The sequence below is a fragment of the Electrona antarctica genome (genome assembly GCF_951216825.1).
Source record: "Electrona antarctica genome assembly, chromosome: 21".
Lineage (NCBI taxonomy): Eukaryota > Metazoa > Chordata > Actinopteri > Myctophiformes > Myctophidae > Electrona > Electrona antarctica.
The window spans coordinates 26122042-26145016 of record NC_136802.1 but is presented as its reverse complement, the minus strand read 5'-3'; the positions used below and the strand labels follow the sequence as shown (position 1 = coordinate 26145016).

General features: G+C 42.4%; 2 protein-coding genes across 3 annotated transcripts; one reads left to right on the top strand and one right to left on the bottom strand.

Annotated features, from left to right (window-relative positions):
* Positions 1–6819: 6819 nt before the first annotated feature.
* LOC306913914 (bolA-like protein 2) lies at positions 6820–11096 on the bottom strand. The gene is made up of 3 exons (XM_079490749.1): positions 10900–11096; positions 8866–8963; positions 6820–7562 (listed from the first exon to the last, which is right to left on the bottom strand). Exons 1-3 carry the CDS (start codon positions 10960–10962, stop codon positions 7460–7462), a joined length of 264 nt encoding a protein of 87 aa, XP_079346875.1. The 5' UTR covers positions 10963–11096; the 3' UTR covers positions 6820–7459.
* A 95-nt stretch (positions 11097–11191) lies between these two features.
* On the top strand, positions 11192–22732 carry slx1b (SLX1 homolog B, structure-specific endonuclease subunit). 2 transcript variants are annotated; one of them, XR_013788608.1, is made up of 7 exons: positions 11192–12357; positions 14567–14618; positions 16468–16640; positions 17446–17623; positions 18706–18924; positions 20737–20830; positions 20964–22732. XR_013788608.1 is itself a non-coding variant. In XM_079490748.1 (6 exons), the coding sequence occupies exons 1-6, from the start codon at positions 12179–12181 to the stop codon at positions 20764–20766; spliced, it is 831 nt and encodes a 276-aa protein (XP_079346874.1). In that variant the 5' UTR covers positions 11193–12178; the 3' UTR covers positions 20767–22732. The 2 variants fall into 2 exon arrangements, 1 of the variants encoding a protein (XP_079346874.1); XM_079490748.1 differs by having other exon boundaries at positions 11193–12357; positions 20737–22732.
* The last annotated feature ends 243 nt before the right edge of the window (positions 22733–22975 follow it).

Genomic DNA, 22975 nt, shown 5'->3' with positions numbered 1-22975 from the left:
CCCATTTCTATCTCTGGGACCCCAATGTATTGTGAAATCAAAGTTAATTTAACTCTGAGAGTGTACAAATTGAACTTGTACAGAATGTACACTCTGAGTTTCAGACCCATAAGGGTCCATTTCGTTCCTATAACTATCATATAGCTGGGGACCCCTTGGAACTCCCCAAGGACCCCTCAAGGGTCCCTGGACCCCACTTTGGGAACCACTGCCTTACGAGGTATGTAACTGTCCGAGTAACTATACCAGAGTTTTATACACTGTAGACTGGGAGATTAATCATTGTATCGATTACTCGCCCCATGGAGACGTGAATTCATTTTTTGTTTTTTTGTTATTTGACAATTAAAGGGGTGAACCATCCCTTTAATTAAGTTAATATATTTATAAAACATATCAAACAAAAAAGCAGACAGACAGGCAGGCAGGCAGGCAGGCAGGCAGGCAGCAGGCCGGCCGGCAGGCAGGCAGGCAGGCAGGCAGGCAGGCAGGCAGGCAGGCAGGCAGGCAGACAGACAGGCAGACAGACAGACAGGCAGGCAGCCCCCCTTTAGATGTCACAGTATAAAAACACTGTCTGACAACCTGTAACACTCAACAACGTGAATATGTATTGTCAAGAAAGAAGGAAACAAAACATCCGTCTGCACGCGTCTGTGTGTGTGTGTGTGTGTGTGTGTGTGTGTGTGTGTGTGTGTGTGTGTGTGTGTGTGTGTACCTATTGATATTATTTGTGAATATTGATAACAGAATTTGAGAAATTATACAAATAAAGATAAGCTAAACAAACATACTTTAAAGCCATTCGTTGGGGTGGACCTGCGTGTGTGTGTGTGTGTGTGTGTGTGTGTGTGTGTGTGTGTGTGTGTGTGTGTGTGTGTGTGTGTGTGTGTGTGTGTGTGTGTGTGTGTGTGTGTGTGTGTGTGTGTGTGTGTGTGTGTGTGTGTGTGTGTGTGTGCAGTGCAGTGCACACGCTCTTCACTTAAAGTGAGAAGTGCTAGGCGTTGTGATCATGTGCGAGCATTAATGCTCATCACAGCATGGCTTCTAGTCAGTGTTTAAAAACAGACCTGGGGGGCGTGGGGGTACGGTGGAGAACAGCGCAGCTGGTAGCTGGGAGTAATGGAGCCTGCATGATGTGCACTTTATTCTTCCGCATGCTGCAGGCGTCTGACTCTGTCTGCCTCTTCATGCATGATCAGTGGTGGAAAAAGTACTCAAATGTTTTACGTATAGGTAGTGTAAGTGATATTTTTTGGTTAAAACAAAAAAATTGTGTTAAAGGACCACTTCACCACTTTTCAACCTACCTCTATATAATTTGTCCTCACTCCTCACTAATGTTCATGATAAAATGCCACACATTTTTTTCTACTCGGTCTGTGTCTCACGGGAGGGCTGTGGTCCGGGGACCACCATAGTGGTCCTTGAGGAGGTTCCACTTCCAGGTGGTCCCCAGCTAAATGATGGAGGGTGTGAGACGAAGGGTGACTGATTTAAGCAGTCACACCTGGCCTGAGTCAAACTATTATAACTGGACTCAGAGCTGGGTGTGGCTGCGCACCTGTTGTGCATGGACTTAAAGGGACACTAAATGTTAATGACGTTTAGAAGATTTAGAATGCTTTCCTGGGGTCTTTATGTGAGTAATATGTGGTTTTAGATATTTTAGATTTTAGCAGTGAGCCCAGTGTCTCTGATGTCATGGACACTGGGCTCACTTACTTCCTGGACTACATCAATGACTGTCTAAAGAGGACGAGACGCGAAGGCTACCGTAGACCGCACGGGCGACGCCATGTTGCTCCATGGTGCTCCATGGAAGGAAAGAAACATGCGCAGTTGAGACCAAGGAAGCTGAACGCGGAAGTGTTGGCTGCATATAGACCATTGCGCATGTTTCTTTCCTTCCATGGAGCACCATGGAGCAACATGGTGTCGCCCGTACGGTCTTCGCGTCTCGTCCTAGACAGTCCTTGGACTACATGTTGGCTCAGTAAGACAGCCCTCCCCCTATCCACAAGGAGGAGCAATGCACCAAAGCATTATGGGAATTGTAGTCCAGGAAGGAAGTGAGCCCAGTGTCCATGATGACATCATGGACGCTGCTAAAATCTAAAATATCTAAAACCACATATTACACACATAAAGGCCCCAGGAAAGTGTTCTAAATCTGTGTCCCTTTATTCAAGGCACAACAGGTGAAATCAGTCGTCTCCACAAACACTCAGAGGAGAGACTGAGCCACTGTCTAAACAGAGGAGAGCCATCTGCTCTCCTGTGTTGCATTATTCCCTGAAATAAAATATAACCTAACCAACTTAAGGAAGCTGCCCTGTGTCTTGTGCTTTCTTGCCCTGGGTGGTGACTAGTCGCTCACAGAGAGTTGGTACCCAAATGGACCCTTATAGATCTTTCACGCTCCAACTTTTTATTTTATTTTATTGGCACACACCAAAAGACAGCCTTCATCAGAGCATGGTTTATTTTGTATTGTTTTATGCTTTATATTGGCACGGTTTTATAGGCTACTTAATTCAGTTCAGATCCATACAAGCAGCTCACAACAAGTAGTGTACAGTAGTTGAGTAGCCTAAATGTTCTTTTTTGCTGCCCACGCGTGCGCGTGCGCGTGCGTGTGCGTGTGTGTGTGTGTGCGTGCGTGTGCGTGTGCGCGTGTGTGTGTGTGTGTGGACCACACAGCACAGCTCTCCTGTGGAGATCTTAATTGAGGCGACCCGTCCCTGATACAGCGCTCAGGTTGATTTATTGATCGTATGCGATTCTTTAATTCTCTATCCATCTGGCGTGTAAAAAGGACCCTGCAGCTGGCTGACTGTCAGGGCACCATTAACAGGGACTGAAGAATGGATATAGTTTCTCAGTGAAGGTGCAGCCAGTGTAAGAGTAGAGGTGAACTCTGGACTCCACATCATAAAAGGAGACCAGACCCTCCTCATAATCCACAAACACTCCCACTTTCTGGAGCTTCTCTCTTACAGGGAGGAGGACATCAGGGCCAGCATTAGCCCAGTACTGATTTTCTTTCCTCGACACTCTCCAGTAACCAGGGTCTGAATAGATGTGTACCTTCCTGTTGATGGATCCTCTGGCCACTCCCACCATCCCACGTCCCAGGCAGTCCCTTTAACCTGAACCTCATACTACAACCTTCCTGAGGAGAAGCTTTGTTTTCCTAAGACACAGAAACAACTGGAGAATCTCTCTGTGTTGTCTGGGACATTCTTTACTGCGTTTCCGTCATACCCTTCCTCAGACAGGATGAGTGCACGCTGTGCTGTATCAGGGTCCAGCATTACATCCACCGCATAATGCGCATATTGCTGCATATACACCTCATCTCAACATCATACTTCTCCATCTGTTGACTAAACGTCTTCTCCATCTCTTGACTGAGTGTCTTCTCCAGCTTAGCCACAGCTGTCCTCACGGTCTCCACATATGACGGCCGATGGACATTGACCTTTGTCAAGTCCTTGGTGGGTGGAGGGGTGTTGATGGATATGTGCATGGACACTGCATGGACACTGCATGGGCTCACTTCCTTCCTGGACTACAATTCCCATAATGCGTTGGTGCACTGCTCCTCCTTGTGGATAGGGGGAGGGCTGTCTTACTGAGACAACATGTAGTCCAGGAAGTAAGTGAGCCAATGTCCATGACATCATGGACTCTTTGAAATACTAAAATATCTAAAAACACATATTACCCACATAAAAACCACAGGAAAGTGTTTCTGGTCTCCCAAACCTCATTAAAATAAGATATGGTTGCAAAAGGGGTGAAGTGTCCCTTTAAATATAAAATAATAAAATAATAATCTCAGTACTTCTTCCACCACGGATAGTGAGCATGCCGCCCACCACCCCCTCTCCCCCCCCCCCCCCCCCCCCCCCCTTCCCCCCCACGCACCCACCTCCTCTCTCTGAGGTGCCGCTACCTCCATTAGTAACATGGAAGCCCCTCACCACAGGGGATAAAGTAGTGGAACTAATCCTCCACACACACACGCGCACACACACTGTCACATTCTGGACTCGCTATATCCTCGGCTGTCAGGTGGAAACCTTGTATGTCAGAAAACTGTATACCTTTCAGGAAAAATAATAATAATATTTTTTGCGATGGCCCCAAGGTAGTTCTTTAGTCACAAGCTCTTGTGTTAATCGAAATGTAAAACCCACAGGCGTATACTTTTAATTGTACTTTAACCCATTCAAGATCTGAGGCCAATTCTACGTCGTCTTCTGAGTAACTTGTGTTTCTGTGTCAGTGGTGCTCAAACTTTTTCATGTCAAGGACCCCCAAAATGATATATATATATATTTGGCCGCAGACCCCCATTTCAAAATATTTAGTTCCAGGGACTCCAGCAGAAGCAAATATTTGAGTAAAATATGTTTGCCTTAAAAATATGTATGTTCAAGGTTTTGCAATTTTTCAAAAAATAGGAGATCTACAAACTTGTAGCACAGCACAAAATAACGTGCAATGAGCTTGTAGCTATGTTTGAATAGCTAAAGTATAAATAAATAAATAAATAACAGATTTTAGCTCAAGTCTAAAATGACACTGATGCTTTCCTGGTTTTAATGGGTTAAAAAAGAATTGTGGGACATTTATTTTGTATTTTGGTTTGTATTTGTAGATACAAGGTTACAATGATATGCTCTCTCTCTCTCTCTCTCTCTTTCTCACACTGAAGGATAACAAACAGGTTGTTTATCTTCCCAGATTATTTCAAGGAGACTGACAGAGGAAAAACACCGCTTGCGTTCAGGATGATATATGTTCTGTCTTGCACAGTCTGAAATAATACTTCCGGTGATGTCAGATATTCCAAGCTAATGGAAACAATACTGCCTTTTCTCTTCCTGCACAATTAGCATGCTGAAATAGAACTGCTCTTGCATTTGAATCAGTGGTTTTCAACCCTTTTCATATCAAGGTCCATTATTGAAGGGTGCAAACGTTGAACAAAATAACAATTCTTCTACACACTCTCTAATTGTGTAGACTTCCTGTTAATTAACTAAGCAATGCAAATGTTTAAAGGACAAGTTTGTTTTTTATCAACCAAGGTTCATGTTTTAGGTTGTTATTAAAGAAAGTAAAAGATGAGTATTTTTTTTTCTTTTGTTTTAGTGAGTTTAGCTATTTTTGACAGGTGGCTAAATATGTATTTCTTATTAAATGTTATGGCGATTTCTTTATTGTTATTTACTTTAGTCCTACTAGACCCCAGGAAATTACATCTGACCACAAAAGATCACAGGATCTACTGAATGTGAAGGGGGATACTAGGGGGATGCCATATAAATAACAATTTTGGGAGCTTTTAAAACGGTGTGCGGATCTCCTCAATCCTTCCTCAGTAATTTTTTGGATCCTGCACCTTGCAATTTAATTGTGGATGTGCATGCCCCTCTTGACCAGGACATGATGGACATCCCATGCACACTCACACACACACACACACACACACACACACGCTTTGTGACCACGGCTGTGTTCTTAGGGATGTGTATAATGAGTTAGTCACGTCATTTATATTCAATCTAAAGTGTTTCACACATGGACACACACAGCTGATGTACTGTCACATGTACACGGGTGGCTAGTAATCACTTATTTTTTAGACCCTCCTATGCCCAGCTTTGTGTGTGTACCCCATAGCGATGATTTGATTGGCTGAGCAATGTATACCCCATAGCGATGATTTGATTGGTTGAGCAATGTGTACCCCATAGCGATGATTTGACTGGCTGAGCACGGAATGTGATCATTGTGATGTATTATGATAATAAGAGCACCCCTCACTTCACCCAAGTGTGCTTTTTTACTGTTGCATTTACTTGAGTAACTTTTTAAATACATTTTACTCTAAGAGTTGTTTCAATTTTTCTCAAGTGCGTATATTTGTGAAGACAAACTGTTATTTCTACCCCTTTGGATGATGGGCCAAATCTAAAGGAATACAAGTTCAAATGATTTGGCTACTTCTTGTTACTTTTCTTTTTGCATTACTTTTTCTTTTAATAAATGCACATTTTGTTTCATTCTCAGAGACGTCGGCCATTTGTTTGTATTTCTGCCGAACAAGCACTTGTCAAATAAATAATAAATAAATCAAATTGTATGAAGTATGGCTCCGTCCGTCCTAACTTGAGTAGTCTACAAGCTCACAACGCACGTTGTGAGCTTGCCCAGCAAGCCAAATTACGTCATGACATGCTCCGGTGACTCCGGTGACGTTCAGGACTAGGCCAGATCACAGCCAATATATGGGGATGATCTTTACGTCATTTCCAGGACGTCTTCACCAGTTGAAATAATATAGCTTATTCTGGGCCAGATCTGACTAGTTATGATATGACTTAAGTGGATCTGGCCTCGATCGGACTCTGTGATTCATCCAGGGACATCCGTCTTAGTGGGCAGAATGTACTGTATATGTTGGTTGAAACCAGGTGATATTCTGGGCCAGATATGACTAGTCTTGGTTCGACTTCATCTGGCCACAATCAAGACGTCACTAATTCATCCAGGTCCTGACCGTGCTTGCTGGGTGTAGCCTTGAAATATGTATGTTAAACTATTTTCATTTGGGGGGTTCCCTGGCACAAAGTATTTTCAGATGGGGTCCATGGCCAAGTACATATCAATTTGGGGGTGCTTGGCATGATTGTAGAATCACTAGGTTTATTGACCATGTGCCCAAAAAGCCTGCCAACCCTTGCTGTAAACGAATGCTTACCAACAACAAACACTAGTACACAGACAACAATGACCTTTAGATGTGATTTTATTTGTTTACTGTTTCATGACATTTAACTGTAGTATCTCTGATATACAGATATACAGCTTGTAGTTCTCTTCCCAAGCACTGCAGGTTCAGTATTTTGGGCCTGGCTTTAGCTTTATATACAGATATGGTACATTTTAGCGTGGAATTGTAAACTTATATGAGGGTAATGTGGTTATGCACGCCTTAATGACATACACACGCTGTTCCACTACAAGGGTGTGCATGTGTAAACAATGTGTATGTTGTGTTGCGTAGGGTTGAGATCTTTTAGGATTAACGATTCCGGTTCCTTAACGAACCTCTCAACAGTCCCATTCCTTAACTGTTCCCTTTAACAATTCCTACATGGGGTTATAAATGCACCCCTTAAACTCCCTAACTCTGAGTGTCCCAAATGGCACCAAATGGTGTACAAATGGTGTACAAATGGTTCCATTTGTATACTCTCAGAGTTATAGTGGCTTGAGAACCACTATTGCAATCGTATAGCAGACGTGTAGTCCACATAGTGTGTGTGTGCGCGCATCAGTGTGTCACTGGGTCTTCTGTTTTTTCCCATTGCTCAGTCAGCGTCTTCTGTTCTCTCTGTGTGTGTCTGTGTGTGTGTGTGTGTGTGTGTGTGTGTGTGTGTCACTGGGCGGTCTTCTGTTTTTCCCATTGTTCAGGAGTCAGCGTCTTCTGTTCAAAAGCATGGATCTCCTTCAGTTCTTCTGCTAGGCACGTGTTCACCAGCCTGTCACACAAAGGGTTAAAAGGTATAAGACACATATCACACCTCCATCCATGTACTCGGTACTATTTTTGAAAAATCGTGAAAACGTGTGCAAATCTTTGAATATATATTCTTTCCCAGTGAACGATTTTAACTCAAATCTTTGCTTCTGGGGCGTCCCTGGCCAATTACATATAATGCTGGGGGTCCTTGACATGAAATAGTTTGAAAACTACCCATATTATAGAAACATAGGTTTTTCTGAAAACTGTCAGGATTTAGAAGACACTTTCTAGAATTATATTGTATTGTATGGTATTGTATTGTATTGGTTTCCATGTTGCACTCTCTGAGTGTCTCCCTGAGTGTCACCACCAGGGCTGTCACAATTATTACATCATCGCCTAATCGCAATTATTTGAGATAATCGTTTCCATGTTGAAAAAATGGCCATAATTTTTAAAAATAGCAGAAATAGCTGATCAACTATTTCCGCTATTTTGTACAAAAAATATATAGTATATTAAAAATGATGTGTGCCATTGATTTCTTTGTATCCTGTGCAATTTGTGATTACGAAGCCTAAAAGGCAAACAGAAATACAAATTGTAACTTTCCAATGTTCAATGCAAAAAACACTGTTAATTGTTAAATTATTTGTGTGACAATTTATCGTGAAGTTATTTTGGAATCGTGGCAGCCCTAGTTACCACCAACATAAAAGGATTAAACACATGAACTCTACAGTTCCTATTCTGGGGGGAAAAAAACCTTGGCGAAAATAGAAAATCTTTAAGCTCAGAATGCGAGTTTGTAGATCTGCTATCTCTGAAGAGATGGTAGGCCTACTATGGTGAAAAGAGAGGGAGCCTACTGATACAGGCATTAAACGTACGGCAACAGATAAGGGACAACTTCAGAATATATAAAACCTCTAAAACAATGTTAGTTGCTCTTTTATATAATTATTATATGGAAATGACTTAATTACTGTTCTGTAAAGGCAAGTAACTGTTCAGGACAGGTGCTAGGGATGGATGGGTCAGAAACTGAATACTCCCATTATTTTTGATGGGCTATACTTCCACCCAAAGGCTGACCACAGTAACTACACATTAGGTTATGTGAAGTGAGAGTTAGTGTAATTATTTTGTTTCCATTATGCATGTTGTTTCCTCTGTCATTGTGTATTGTGTGTGTGTGTGTGTGTGTGTGTGTGTGTGTGTGTGTGTGTGTGTGTGTGTGTGTGTGTGTGTGTGTGTGTGGGGGTGGGTGAATGCACACTTTGGATAAATGTGCTATATAAATGCACCATTAATCATACCTGTGTCTCTGTAGCAGAGGTTTCCCTTCGAACTGTGACGACACGATGAGCACCTTGAAGCTAGCGGCACATCTGTTGGGCGAGGTGTCTTCCACTTCCTGTGAAACACACAAGGTCAGTGTCACACTGGTCATTGCACGCAGTACCACACCGTCCGCCCAGAGATGTTTCAGGAGCACACTCACGCACGTGCATCGATTAAGAACAACCTCAACAGAGTTTACAAAGGTTGCCAAAGAACCAAAGAACAAGACTTCTAGTGTACAGGATCTCCTCACTGGTCAACAAAAACACCTTGAAGACCCTGACAGGAGTAGAGGCCCTTGTACAAGGTTTCTTCGACTATGCATGGACCTCATGGTACCACAGCACCTCAAAGCCCCTTAAAACAAGGATCTAGGCTTCTCAAAAAAAAACTGGTCAGACTACTACTTGGCCTCACTCAAAAATATCAATCAATCAATCAATTCCGAGTGTCACACCAGCAAGCATTAACATAGGAATGATGCATATCAATGGTCCTTTGAGTGACCTGTAGTGTACAGTAGGTGTTAAGCGATGTGCGCGTGGCGTTGAAACTTAGCGTCCCACCACAGATGAGACGCTGCATCCCAGCAAGCACGGTCAGGAGTGGATCTGGACGAATTAGTGACGTCTCTATTGGGGCCAGATCAAGTCAAACCAAGAATAGTCAGATCTGGCCCAGAATATCACCTGATTTCAACCAACATGCCCACTAATCGCTGGAGGAATCAGAGAGAGTCCGATAGAGGCCATAACTTGTCAGATCTGGCCCAGAATAAGCTATATTATTTCAACTGGAAATGACGTAAAGATAATCGTCATATGAGCTGAGCTAGTCCTGAACGTCACCGGAGGAGTCGTAGGACGTCATCGTGACATAATTTGGCTTGCTGGGATGAGGTATGTAAGGGATAATGTCTGCCTAGGTGGTCATTGGGTCTGCCCAGCTGCAGCACTGTCGGAAAACAAGGAAGTGAGTTGATAAAATGTTCAGGTACTGCTTCGTCTATTTCTCGCTCAAATGTTTTCAAAAACATTTTTGAGAGCAATGTTTAGCTGTAAATGACATTGTGTGTGTGTTTTGGCTGTCATGTTGGAAACAGCAGTAAATTCAAGCGGGGCGCAGCAGGTGCTTCGAGGGTTTGATTCATTAGGCATCGGTCTGTTATAGAGCGGAGCGGTCATTATCAAGAAATAAAAGACCGCTGAATTCAGCGATTGACCAATTAGAATCAAGCATTCAACCAAGCCATGTAATACACTGTTATAACAACCATTATCACAGTAACACTAGTAGTGGTGGAAAGTAACTAAAGTATGAGTATTTTTACGTTTGGTACAGTGTAAGAAGGCAATATTTTGATTTGCAAATGTTTGAGAGCCAGTGATGTATAGGCGACAGCTGATGTAGGCTGTAGCATCAACACTTTCTTCCTGCCATGGCATGGGTGTGATTGCACTGGTTCTCAAAATTGGGGTCGGGGTCTATTTTATTCTTTGGCTATTTGGAAGCTTTATAGATCTGCTATTTTCTACAAAATTTCGACGTTTACATTTAGAAATCACATCTTGTTAGGGCAATTTTAGGGGGCATTGTTGACCATTTTCAACAACATAATTCTTCCGTTCCGGGGGTCCCTGGAACTACACTTAATTGTAAGGACTACAACTCCCATGAGTTTTGTCACTGACATTTATGGCACATACAGGTGTGACCATAGATATAGTTTATATATATCTATGGGTGTGACAATCAAGTGATGACACCCTGGCCCCTTCACATTCACTAACTGACTGCTTTATGCCTGCAGAAGGTCTATGACCCAAAGATACACGATCTGATCTCTGCTTTTAGCTTTACTATTCTAGTGGTCCCTGGCAAAAACTTATATTTCCAGATGGGGGTCTGCCAGCCTGCAGCCAAATACATATTCATTGGGCGGTCCTTGACATGAAAATGCTGGAGAATGTGCTTCTATGACTATGAATATAATCAATAAATCGTCATACCACATGCACTGCTTCCAGCTCCTTGGTGAGTTTATCACGGATCATATCAGCTGTCACAGCCATGATGATGTCAGAAATCAATTAACAAGATGTTATCCTTATTGTTACAATGTTTTACACTTGAATCTGTCAAAGTATTGTTACAATCAATTCATTCCATGGAAACATTTGTATCCGTTGGTGTGATTCAGTGTGGGGTGGGGTGGATGGAAGTTGTGGGGGGGAGGGGTCGATAATCATGCGTCCAATCGCATTGCGGCAGCGACGAGCGTGACCAATGACATTCGTTTCATTGGAACGCGGAGGCGGGACGTGTGTCGGCGATGTGGCCAATCACGGGAGCCGATTCCCGGGGTCCTCCTCCACGCTGCGAGATGGCGTCGAATATTTTGCCTGACACAAAAAATAATAAATAGGCTAAACAAACTAAAATATGTCCAACGCCTACAAAGCCTATATATAGCCTATATAGCCTATATATAGCCTACAAAGTGAGTTGTGACTGCGAGCCCCTGCTTTTGTCGATCTTTGGTTAAATGACATGTTCTACAGTTGAAAGTAACTAACTACATTTCATTTTACTTAAGTACTGAGTACCATTATTTGTACAAGTAAAACATGTTAATACTTTTTCCACCACTGGTTTTCAGTGTGATCTGTGAGTTTCAGACAGTAGAGTTTTAATCAGGCAGAGCGGCGGACAGCCAGTCCATTTGAAACAACTACAGCAGCATGCTAACGTTTATTAGCATTTACCAGCAGATACTGTACGTTAAACCTAGTGGAGGAAATCCATAGAGGAGAGCACCTTTTAACTCCAATTACATTTGATTTGATAACATGCATATCATTATCAGCGGTTTGGGAAGGGTGAGAACACAGCGACAGAATGATAAAACGTGTTTTTTATTCTTTTAAATGTGTTTAATTTGTAACGGTAGCTCAACTTCACACATCTCTAACCGTTTGTTTACTAATTATACCGTAATGTCGGTACAATATGCCCAGCCAATATTGGGCTAGGTTTAAAGACAAACGGGTTTTAAATGACTCAGACCCCTCGGTGGTGGTATTATTATTAATAATTAATAAATACTTGTAACGAAGGCTTTCACCTAGAGCTCCATAAACCTATAGCCCCATTTGAGACAACAGCGATATCCAGCGCTGACATACTTATTTGGTATGATACGCATTTAATGAAGTTAAATGAACCATATAAAAAAGGTTAAGTTTGGATCGGAGACAACCAGCACTGGCATCTTAATAGTACTAGTTAATGATCATGGTGGTGGAGGTGGAGGGGTTCTTCGGGGTGTACATGCTGTACTGCACCAACCCTAAATTCAAGGGGCGCATCTACATCGGCTTTACGGTGAACCCGGAGCGGCGCATCGGCCAGCACAACGGAGGACGTCACAAGGGCGGGGCAAAGAGGACCAGTGGGCGAGGACCATGGTAATGTAACTGAGTACATTTACTAAGTATTTATTGTCCTTGAGTAAGTAGGCTACTAAGTGGGGTACAGGGATTTAATACTTTATGATGATTAAATTATTTTCGCTCCTCTGCCAGTAATGTCACTAAAATGTGGAACGGCCCCTACCAACAGCCATTATGAAATGTGAATCCAGTTGCATTGGTGTGGTACTGTGGTTTAACCTGACTCCGCCAGATGGGGCAGCAGAGAGTACACTGGGTTCCCCCCTCCTGCTCCCATCTGGGAACTCTCAGGCAGACTTGATGCCCGGCCACAAAACGGCCTGGCCAATCAGCGGCAGCTAGAGGCGGGATCAAGGCATACACAGTGCTGCCTTGATCCCGCCTCTAGCTGCTGCCCCCATCTGGTTAACTGTGGTTGACCTTAAAATGGTTTTGTTGCAAGGAGTTGCAACTGGTGTGGTTTGGGCTTTGCCTTTAGGCCTGCTGAAAGGTGGATTTTCAGGCCTGTTTGTTGTACACTCTCAGAATTACATACCTGTAAGGGTCCATTTGGTAATTTTGGTTCCATTTGTACACAGAGTTACAGACCTGTAAGGTTCCATTTGTTACACTCAGAGTTACAGACCTGTAAGGGTCCATTTGGTTCCATTTGTTACAATCAGAGTTACAGACCTGTAAGGGTCCATTTGGAACCATCTCAAGGAACCCTGAGGGTCCCTAGACCCCTGAGATACGCCCCTCCAATGCGTAGCTTTTAAAATTGGGTCATATGGCAGCCAAGTCTATGGACTTTTAATGTTTGTTTAGAGCTATTTTCACTATTTTTAAATATTTCTCAAAATAGTTAACTGTGTCTCTAATAACCCTGTTATATAATGGGAAGCTTGTTTATTTTTGAGGGGCCTCCAATGCATGGCCTTAGCCCCTCCAATGCATGGCTTTATCCCCTCCAATGCATGGCCTTAGCCCCTCCAATGCATGGCCTTAGCCCCTCCAATGCATGGCCTTAGCCCCTCCAAGGCATGGCCTTAGCCCCTCCAAGGCATGGCCTTAGCCCCTCCAATGCATGGCCTTAGCCCCTCCAATGCATGGCCTTAGCCCTTCCAATGCATGGCCTTAGCCCTTCCAATGCATGGCCTTAGCCCCTCCAATGCATGGCCTTAGCCCTTCCAATGCATGGCCTTAGCCCCTCCAATGCATGGCCTTAGCCCCTCCAATGCATGACTTTAGCCAACGACCTTCTGGCAGCCAAGTCTGTGGACTTTAATGTTTGTGTAGGGCACTAAATGACAACGTAGGTCGTCATGTGGCCGATAAACATGCATCTTGTGACTGGTTTCGTTCACACACTGCATTCATATTTCTGAGCCCCTCTTATGCCCAGCTTTGTGTGTTTGTGTGTACCACGATAGTGATGATTTGATTGGCTGAGCACGGAATCTGATGTATGATGATAAGAGCGTCCCTCACTTCACAAAAGTGTGATTTTTGAGTGGCCTATATCAAGCTTTTGGTGTGTGCGCACAAACTTTGTCCTACACAAACATTAAATTTGAACGATATAGTAACTGCATCGAAAAAACGATTTTAATCTCAAGAATAAGAAGAAGAAAGTATAACGAAATGAAAACAGCAACATTGACTATGTATCGTATCGTTTTGCAATGGAAATAATCAGTATTGAATAGTTTTGCTAAGCAAATGATCGATTGTATCAATATTCAATACTACATTTTTGTGCGTGGTATTCAGCAATTGTTAGAAGAAAAAAGGGTTTAATTACTTAGTTTAAAATAATGTCAATGTATTTTAAATAGTTACTGTATCGATTTCAAATCATTGAATCGTATCTTATCGGATCGCCATAATGAACCAATATCGTCCATGTATGTATCGTGATACGCATCGTATTGCTGTTAAAATGTGTCGTTACACCCTTATTAAATTCCCATTTACAATGAATGGGCAATTTTACGTCATGATGATGTATGATGATAAGAGCGCCCCTCACTTCACAGTCACACGGGTGTGATCTTTTTGTAAATTACTCACGGGTATCTGATCGGTACTCAATATTTTTTTTATTTTTACATCTCTAGTTAGTAAACAGTGTATTACTCATGATCTCCATGTTTGTTTTTATCTTATTAGATTTGTACATCTCTATTTCGTTAACCTAGTGTATTACTCATGATCTCCATGTGTGTTTGTTTGTTCCTTTCAGGGAGATGGTTCTGATCATCCATGGCTTTCCATCGGACATCGCAGCTTTGAGGGTGAGATTAATTTCTGGAGGCTTTGTCATTCTGCTCTTTATTTAATAATCGTATAACATTTTAATTTAATTGAAATCGAATTGATGTCAAATGTCAATCGGCTCTCATTATCACCGCTTGTCACCGCAGTTATGGTTGCCGCTCGGCGGATTCGTCTATAGAGGGAAATGATTGGTAAAGACTATAAGTAACTACTTGACCACTGACTGAAGCCCTATGTTATGCTTTCAAAGATCTTTAATACAAAAATAATGTTCACCTACAATGACATGTCGAAAATATGAACACCAGATTCATATAATACTTCCTCGTACAACAGCTTTGCACGATCAGCTTCCAGATCAGCTTTTTTTTTTTTTCTTCCCGAAAATAATTTGTGTCTGTCTGTCAGGTTACGGTATGGTTTATTGGTAGTTTGGGTGTCCTATCTGATTGTAGTAAACAGCGTCAAACTCAACCACATTGCAGCTGTGCGAAAACCTTGAATTATCCTCTTTCTATCTGCAAAGTGTTCCTGTCAAGTGCCTTGACAGGAAGTAGCTCATAACATGTCTACGGTGGATTTTTATGAAACAAAAACTTTACAGGTTGAAAGAGTATAATTCATTTCAAGCTTTACGTACAGCTGCAATGTTGGTGAGTTTGACGTTGTTTAATACAATTAGATAGGACTTTTCTGTTTGGATGAATGGGCTGTCAATGGGAAGTTGCACCTAGTTAGCACCTTGCTGGCAAGATGGCCGCGGTCTGAATATCGTCAAAGATGGTTTATGTATGAAGATGGGCCATCTTCATTGGATCCACTAGAGGCTAAATGGTACACAAAGCCTACAAATGGTCTCCTAAATATAGTAGGCGTGGTTTGCTTCTCCCCGACCCCCACCCTCCCCCCCCTGACAACAACACTGTTTCCACACTCAGTCTAGTAGGTGGCGGTAATGCACCATTTAGGTTTGCCAACCGCCATGAAACCCGATAGAAGAAGAAGACAACAACACTGACAAGTCATTTAACAAAGTACATTGAAAACAACTGACAAGGTGTACTTTTGAAATAGTCGTTTTAGTTTCTCGAAACCTCCAACCATATAAATTCATGATTCATTAAAAAGTCTCTCCCTAATAGAGTTGTAGAATGGACAATAAAAAACTAAATGCTTTTCATTTTTAATTTCCTTTAGATCACACAGACTACACATAATCTATCCTCCTCAACCGTGCCTACATATCTGCCTGTCTCAATATGCAGACCAAGTATGCCAGCTCTAATTTGGGCACATAAGGATCATTTCTAATCCTTTTAAATATGTCCATTCATTTCACATTATAATATTCACATATTATCATCTTAAATATGGGGTCAGAGCCCCCTATGTGTTGTCCGTGAAATTGCAGATGGACAGAGAGAGGCTTCCGGACTCATCTCAAATCTCGCGAGAGTTTGTTACTGGGATAAACAAAGTATTAACAAAGTAGATTTTCTCCTGATTTGTCTCGCTAAAAGAAGCCATTTTACTATGAATATTTTGTAAATATTGTGTGCCTTGTGATGATTGGGTCCAGTACTTAGTGCAGTGACCATGGAGTTAAGGAATGGTTCAGAAGCTGTGTTCACGTTCACTCTCCCATTGGAAATGAATAGACTCCAACATTCTTCCTGTCTCCTAATAATGTTACCGCCCACCTCACGCAGATACAGGAAGTAAAGCAAAGTGGTCTCTCTTGCTAATTCTCCTCTTGGATATCGTCAATTGGTAGTTTGCCTGGTCCATGTGACATGTCTCCTCCTGTCGTTCTATTGGTAGTTTGCCTGGCCCATGTGACATGTCTCCTGTCGTTCTATTTGGTAGTTTGAGTGGGCGTGGCAGCACCCCCACTCCTCCAGGAGATTGGCCCATGTGACGCGGAGCTCTAAGAAGGAGTCCAGCCTGCAGTTCCACTGGCGCGTGGTCTCCAACATGCTGCGGGTGGCGCCGTGGAGCCGCCTGCCCCTCACCACCCGCTGGCTCAAGCAGGAGTACAGGTAATCACACTTTTTTTTAAATTTTTGCATAATCGTTACTCAGAATTGTTACCATTCATTGGAATAAATGTATCTGTTGAAACATTCCGGAGGCTCGGATTAACAATGGAACATAGTGGAGCTTAAGCTCCAGGGCCCACAGCTTGCAGGGCTCTGTGCGAGACCATTTCAAATAGGTACAGCTGTTGCATCCGTCGAAACCGTATTCATAGGTCACCGATTTCAATGTAATGCAACACAGAAACCCCAGCTAGTGTTTTTGGTCGTCCAACAGTTTCTTAACCACTCGGTGGGACTCAGGAGACTCAAAAATAGCAGATCCAGCGTCGGGGAGCAGCCTTATAAGTTATAACTCTATGGGAGCCGAGCAGCGGGGATAGTGCTGGTGGTGCACTGAACCTGTGGTCCTAGAGGGGGTTCCAGGTGGTCCCCAGCTAAATGATGGAGAGTTGGTAACCAAATTGACCCTTTATAGATCTTTTACTCTTGAGAGTGTAAAATGATATCCATTTTACACTCAAGTGTAGTTAAATTACTGTTAAAACACATGCATTGCTTAATTTGCAAGAAGTCTACACAATTCGAGAATGTAGAAGAATTGTTATTTTGACCAACATCAATACAAAATAACAGCAACAAAATATTGTCTTGGGTTTGAGAGGCTAAATGTCATCAAATGGTGGTCCATGGCTCAAATGCAGAATAGATAATGAACCTTGATAATATGAAAAGGGTTGAAAACATTCATGGATTATACAACTAAGGACTGACCAGGAAACTATCATGATGGTGTTACACTCCACAGGATGGACTTTGAGCCTCTCCTCCAGCCTCCTCTCCACATCCCCATCGCGTTCGGCAGCGTCCGCGCCAAGAAGAAGCAGCAGGTGGCGGCAGCAGCAGCAGCAGCGCCACCATCCGGCCAGGGAGAGGATGCACCCCGAGTGACGTCCCTGTGCTCCATCTGTAGGAAAGCTGTCCAGGTACGACAACAGCACGGGATCTATCTATCTATCTATCTATCTATCTATCTATCTATCTATCTATCTATCTATCTATCTATCTATCTATCTATCTATCTATCTATCTATCTATCTATCTATCTATCTATCTATCATTGGAATGTTGACATGAGGTTTCTGTATGGCAGCAACGATACACAATATAGCAGAGGTTCTCAAACGTTTTTGGCCCAGCAGGTACCCCATGGGGTACCTGCTACACCTATTTGTATTAAAAATCTTTCAATCAAAATCATTCAGTACCATGTCAGAGTCATAAACGGAAAGCACTGTGTGTAAAATCTGAATTATTTTGCGGTACTGTACAGAACACACAGTAAGCGGCTAACCAATGGTGTCCAATTAGTCTTATTGAACCGTCAACGGCGGGCCATTGTATGGCTGGCACAAAAGATAGTATGGATATGATTTTTATATTGACCTGCATTTTGGATATTGTGTTATGGTGATATGGTCACTTAAGCCATATGTTTATACTTAATAAAAAAGTGTAGATCTGCTATTTTGTGCTCTTTTCTCAAAACTTTGAAATAATCTTGATATTGATGTGAAGTCATATCGCCCTATAGTTCAGTGGTTCCCAAAGTGGGGTCCAGGGACCCCCAGGGGTCCTTGAGTGAGTTCCAGGGGGTCCCCAGCTAAATGATAGTTAGGAACCAAATGGACCCTTATGGGTCTGTAACTCTGAGAGTGTACAAATGGAACCAAATGGACCCTAACGGTTCCATTTGGTTCCATTTGTACACTCTCAGTTAAATCAACATTGATTTTACAATATAAATTGGGGGTCCCAGAGATTGGAATGCCATTAAATGGGGGTCCGTAGACTAATGCATGTCAAACTGGGGGTCCTTGAAAATTAAACGGGTTGAGAATCACTGCTAGAGCCGTAAAAATCTTCTCTTATGGGGGTCCGCGGGCTAATTAGTGTCAATTTGGGGGTCCTTGACATGAAAAAGTTTGGGAACCACTGCTCTAGTTCAACATGTCAACAACCTTCATCAACCCCAAACCTCCTTTAACCCCTCCCCCTCCTCCTCCAGCCCACAGATCAGCTGACCTGCTTCCACGCTTCCTGTCACATGAGCAGTCACATGACGTGCCTGGCCAGACACTTCCTGAAGGCGGAAACGGGTAACATGCTCCTCCCGGTGGAGGGGGCGTGTCCTCGCTGCCGCCGGTCTCTGCTCTGGGGCGACCTCGTACGACACAAGAACGGTTGCTACCGCGACCTGGAGGATGACATCACAGCCTCGCAACAGGTGAGCGGAATCGTTAAAAAAATCCTAAAAGCATCCGAACCCTCTACCACCACCATCAGCCTCCGATTCTATTCACACTCCTTCGTATGACCGGTGTCGTCGACTCGCTGAAAATCTGCAGACCTGTGGCCACGGGTCTTAACGTGTTGAAGTTTACATGTTGTGTGTGAGTGGCAGACTGTATGAATGGCTACCCGTTGAATTTAGAATTGATTTTAAGATTTCATTATTTGTTTTTAAAACCCTAAATCAGGGGTTTTCAACTGATTGTGAACGAGGGATCACCACCCTGACTTAGAATCAAACTGGGGACCACTGTTGGGTGGGGCTATATGGGCTAAAGATTAGTGCCTTTGTAACACTTGCTATGCATCCCATGCGTATACATCCCACTGTTTCTCAACCAATGGCCCATTGGTTATTATGTCCTAATAATAATGGCTCAACCAATCCGGTGCACTCCCCCCTCTTGAGTTTCCAACTCCCCTTTTCTGTTGACTTTCTTGACCTCGAACTTGTCAGTAAATGGCTACATGGACGGTCATCACAGGTCACTAGGTCATTCACTTCACTGTTTCTCAACTAGTGGAAAACAAGAAATTACCACATAGTGATATTTGTCCGTTGTGTTCTTGTCTCCGTTGTGTTTGTCCCCCCCCCCATATTAGTATTATTATTAGTAGTATTTTTATTTTAGTAACGTGTACGTTTGTGTGTCACAATCTCGCGGTCATTGTTTGCGTTTGTTTGCGACGTTTTGTCGTTCAATGACTGTGTTTTGTTATGGCTTTGCTGCTGTCCGTCCTTGCAGTTTAGCGTATAACATTAGTAGCTGTTGTGTTAGAGAGGAAGCCTTGACTGTTCATGCTGTTGTTTGCTGAGCCAATCAGGACTAGTCCCATAGGCTAGAGAGCCATGCCGTTGGCACGTTAGACGAGGCAACCAATCATGACTAGGTCCCGACTAGGAGCCAAAGTTGATTAATTCATATGTCAGGTTTTACCTGACAAAAAAATCAACAAATCCTACATTACTAAATGCATGGTCAGGGACCACATGCAATACCTTCATGGACCACCAGTGGTCCACGGACCACCAGTCCTAAATGGGTTAATTAAATTGTGCAATACCTGTCTTTTGCTTTGTTGTTTTTATATTCTGCTATTTTGTTTCCATGTTCACTGTATGCTCTATAAATACAGTTTGATTTGATGAATGCATAAAGCATTACACTTGTTTACAATAGGGTCCACCATGTTCAATTCATCATAACATTTAGAGACGTACAAATATACACTTCTATAGAGCGTCTCAGTCCCGCCCCCTACCAGGGCCCAGGAAATTATTCTCCGTTCATTTTTCTCATATACATTTCAAAAAGTATTTATTTAAAGACCTTTTAAGCCTCGTACAAAGCCAACTCTTGTCGTGACAAATCATGACAACAAACACAATTTTTCGGGCCGAACAAATAATTAGAAAGAAGAAGAAAACGGCAGGTTACAACACTTTTTTTGTTGTTTTTCTTCTTTGTAATTATTTGTTTGGTCCAAAATATTGTGTTTGTCGTCATGATTTGTCACAACTCGAGTTGGCTTTGTACGACGCTTATAAGGTCTTTAAATAAATACTTTTTGAAATGTCTGGGAAAAATGCATTGGGAATGATTTCCTGGGCCTGGCGTCGTCATGAAAGGGGGCGGGACTGCGACGCTCTATAGCCAAAAACTGGAAATCATAGAGGAGGTAAAAAGGGAATAAAAAACATACGTGTTTAGTGTTCGTTTCCTCATTGTGATGTTTTCTTCTACAGAGTCACTGGACAGACCAACTGCAGATCTGAGCCACAGATGCATGCGTGCTTGCGTGTGGTTTCTGCTCTTGGATCAATGTTACATGAAATCACAGTAAGGACAGATTAGCCGCTGGGGCCGCTGGGGCCCCCGGGGCCGCAAGGACATCGACAATTTACTCTACTAAAATGAAATACAGGTTAATAAAATAATACATTTTTTGTGGGCCCCTCCTCTGTATTTACAGCGGTTGTTCTGAAACACAGGGGCTGGGGTGAAATGCGACCGGCCCAGGAGTCCGTGCGGGGGTTAATCCCCACATTTGTAGAAATTAAATGTGTGTGTGTGTGTGTGTGTGTGTGTGTGTGTGTGTGTGTGTGTGTGTGTGTGTGTGTGTGTGTGTGTGTGTGTGTGTGTGTGTGTGTGTGTGTGTGTGTGTGTGTGTGTGTGTGTGTGTGTGTGTGTGTGTGTGTGTGTGTGTGGATTCCACAGCATTGTCGAGGAACAGAGGCAATGCATTGATCTGGATGTATACAACATACTTGATGTGTGATTTGTACTTTTATAATTGACTTGAGTTGAATATAACAGATCTACAAGCTCACATGTTATGTGTGAGCATGTAGAAAGTCATCCTAAATAATGCAATGATAATAATATAAACTATAATAGTGTTGATGTTGTTGTTTTCTTCCGGCAAATAGAAATATCAATGTACTTATCGATTAATAGAAATATATGTTGTTGTAAACGGTTAAACATTCCAGTTCATATTGACATAGCCAGACATCTCCTAATAAACTCTTTATTAGCAGAAAACATTTTGTACAGTAGAGATTTGCTCTTAATAAAATGGTGACAGAACTGTACATTTAAATCCATCAATTTCACAATGCAAACAAATACCAGAATATTTATACCGTACTACTGCAGAACTGAAAATATAAAATCATTCAAAACTTATCGAGAGTGATCACATATTCCCTTTTCAAACACACGAGAGACAAAATAACAATTTTTAGCACGTTTACAATTCTTCAACCTACATGTCTTCCATTTAACATCCCATAATAATGTTCAGGCTCCAATGTCAGGCAAAATTCTGGGTTTTTCAAAGTGGTAAGTCCACGGGTGCCTCAGAATGCTCATCACTTTAGTTTAACCACTTCTTAGACCATGTAGACTTCCTTTTCAATCTACAGTACACACAGTCTCCACCAAAAATAGCAGGCCTACAATCTCTAGATCTGCTATTTTTGCCAAATGTTCTCCCCAGAATAAGAATGCTGGGGTTCAAGTGGTTTAATGCCAAGTATACAAAAACAAGTTCTGTCCTAATGAAGATGGATATTCTATCATGTTTTCCTAAAGCCCAAACCACACCGAGATGGTTTTAGTGTTCGTCCCAGCGGTGGGACGAATCCTGTTGCACGTCGACCCAAGTGATTCAACTGGCCGAAACCGTCGCCATGCAACTCTTCGCAACAGTTTGGTTGCAAGGACCCATTGGTGTGGGAAAGTTTCACATTTTACGTAAACGTAATATGACAATAATGACATATGGTTCTAAAAATTAACAATGTCATTAAGGTGGTGTCGTGGATGATAACATTATTTGCAGGGCTGACCTGAGACACAGATGTTTGAGAACTCTGGTCTAATGAATTAATCGGTGCATGATACTGATTTAGTTACATTTCAGCATACTGTACATGGTCTCTGTCGGGTGGAAACCTCAATGTCCAAAGCTGTTACCTTTCACCATTCAAATTCAAAAGAAGGAACATGTGGCAGATCTACAAGCTCAAAACGTGTTTGAGCTTGTAGATGTTGACTGTAAAGAGGTCATACCCGGGATTTTCATAGTGGGATCCGCAGCCCACCTGGGGGCGCCAACGGTGAGGGAAACAATAATAAGACATGCATTTATAATGTGAGAAAATATATTTCAATTCAAATCATAAGATCATTGTGCCATATTAACCACTTTCAATATGGTGTCCCCATTTTGAGCGTTCCATTTGTGAAAAAATTCAACCATAAATGAAAACGACCGTGGAGATGTGACACATTGGGAACTTGCAGATCTGTTATTGTATGATGCAAATACTCCATTAAAGAATCATCAAATACTAGGGATGTCCCGATTCGTTCCCGATCCGATTCCGATACCACAATTTCTGTGTTAGCCTATACCGAATACCGATACCAGTGTTGTGATCTTGTGTTGTGTTTATAGATATCTAGCTATATATCTCG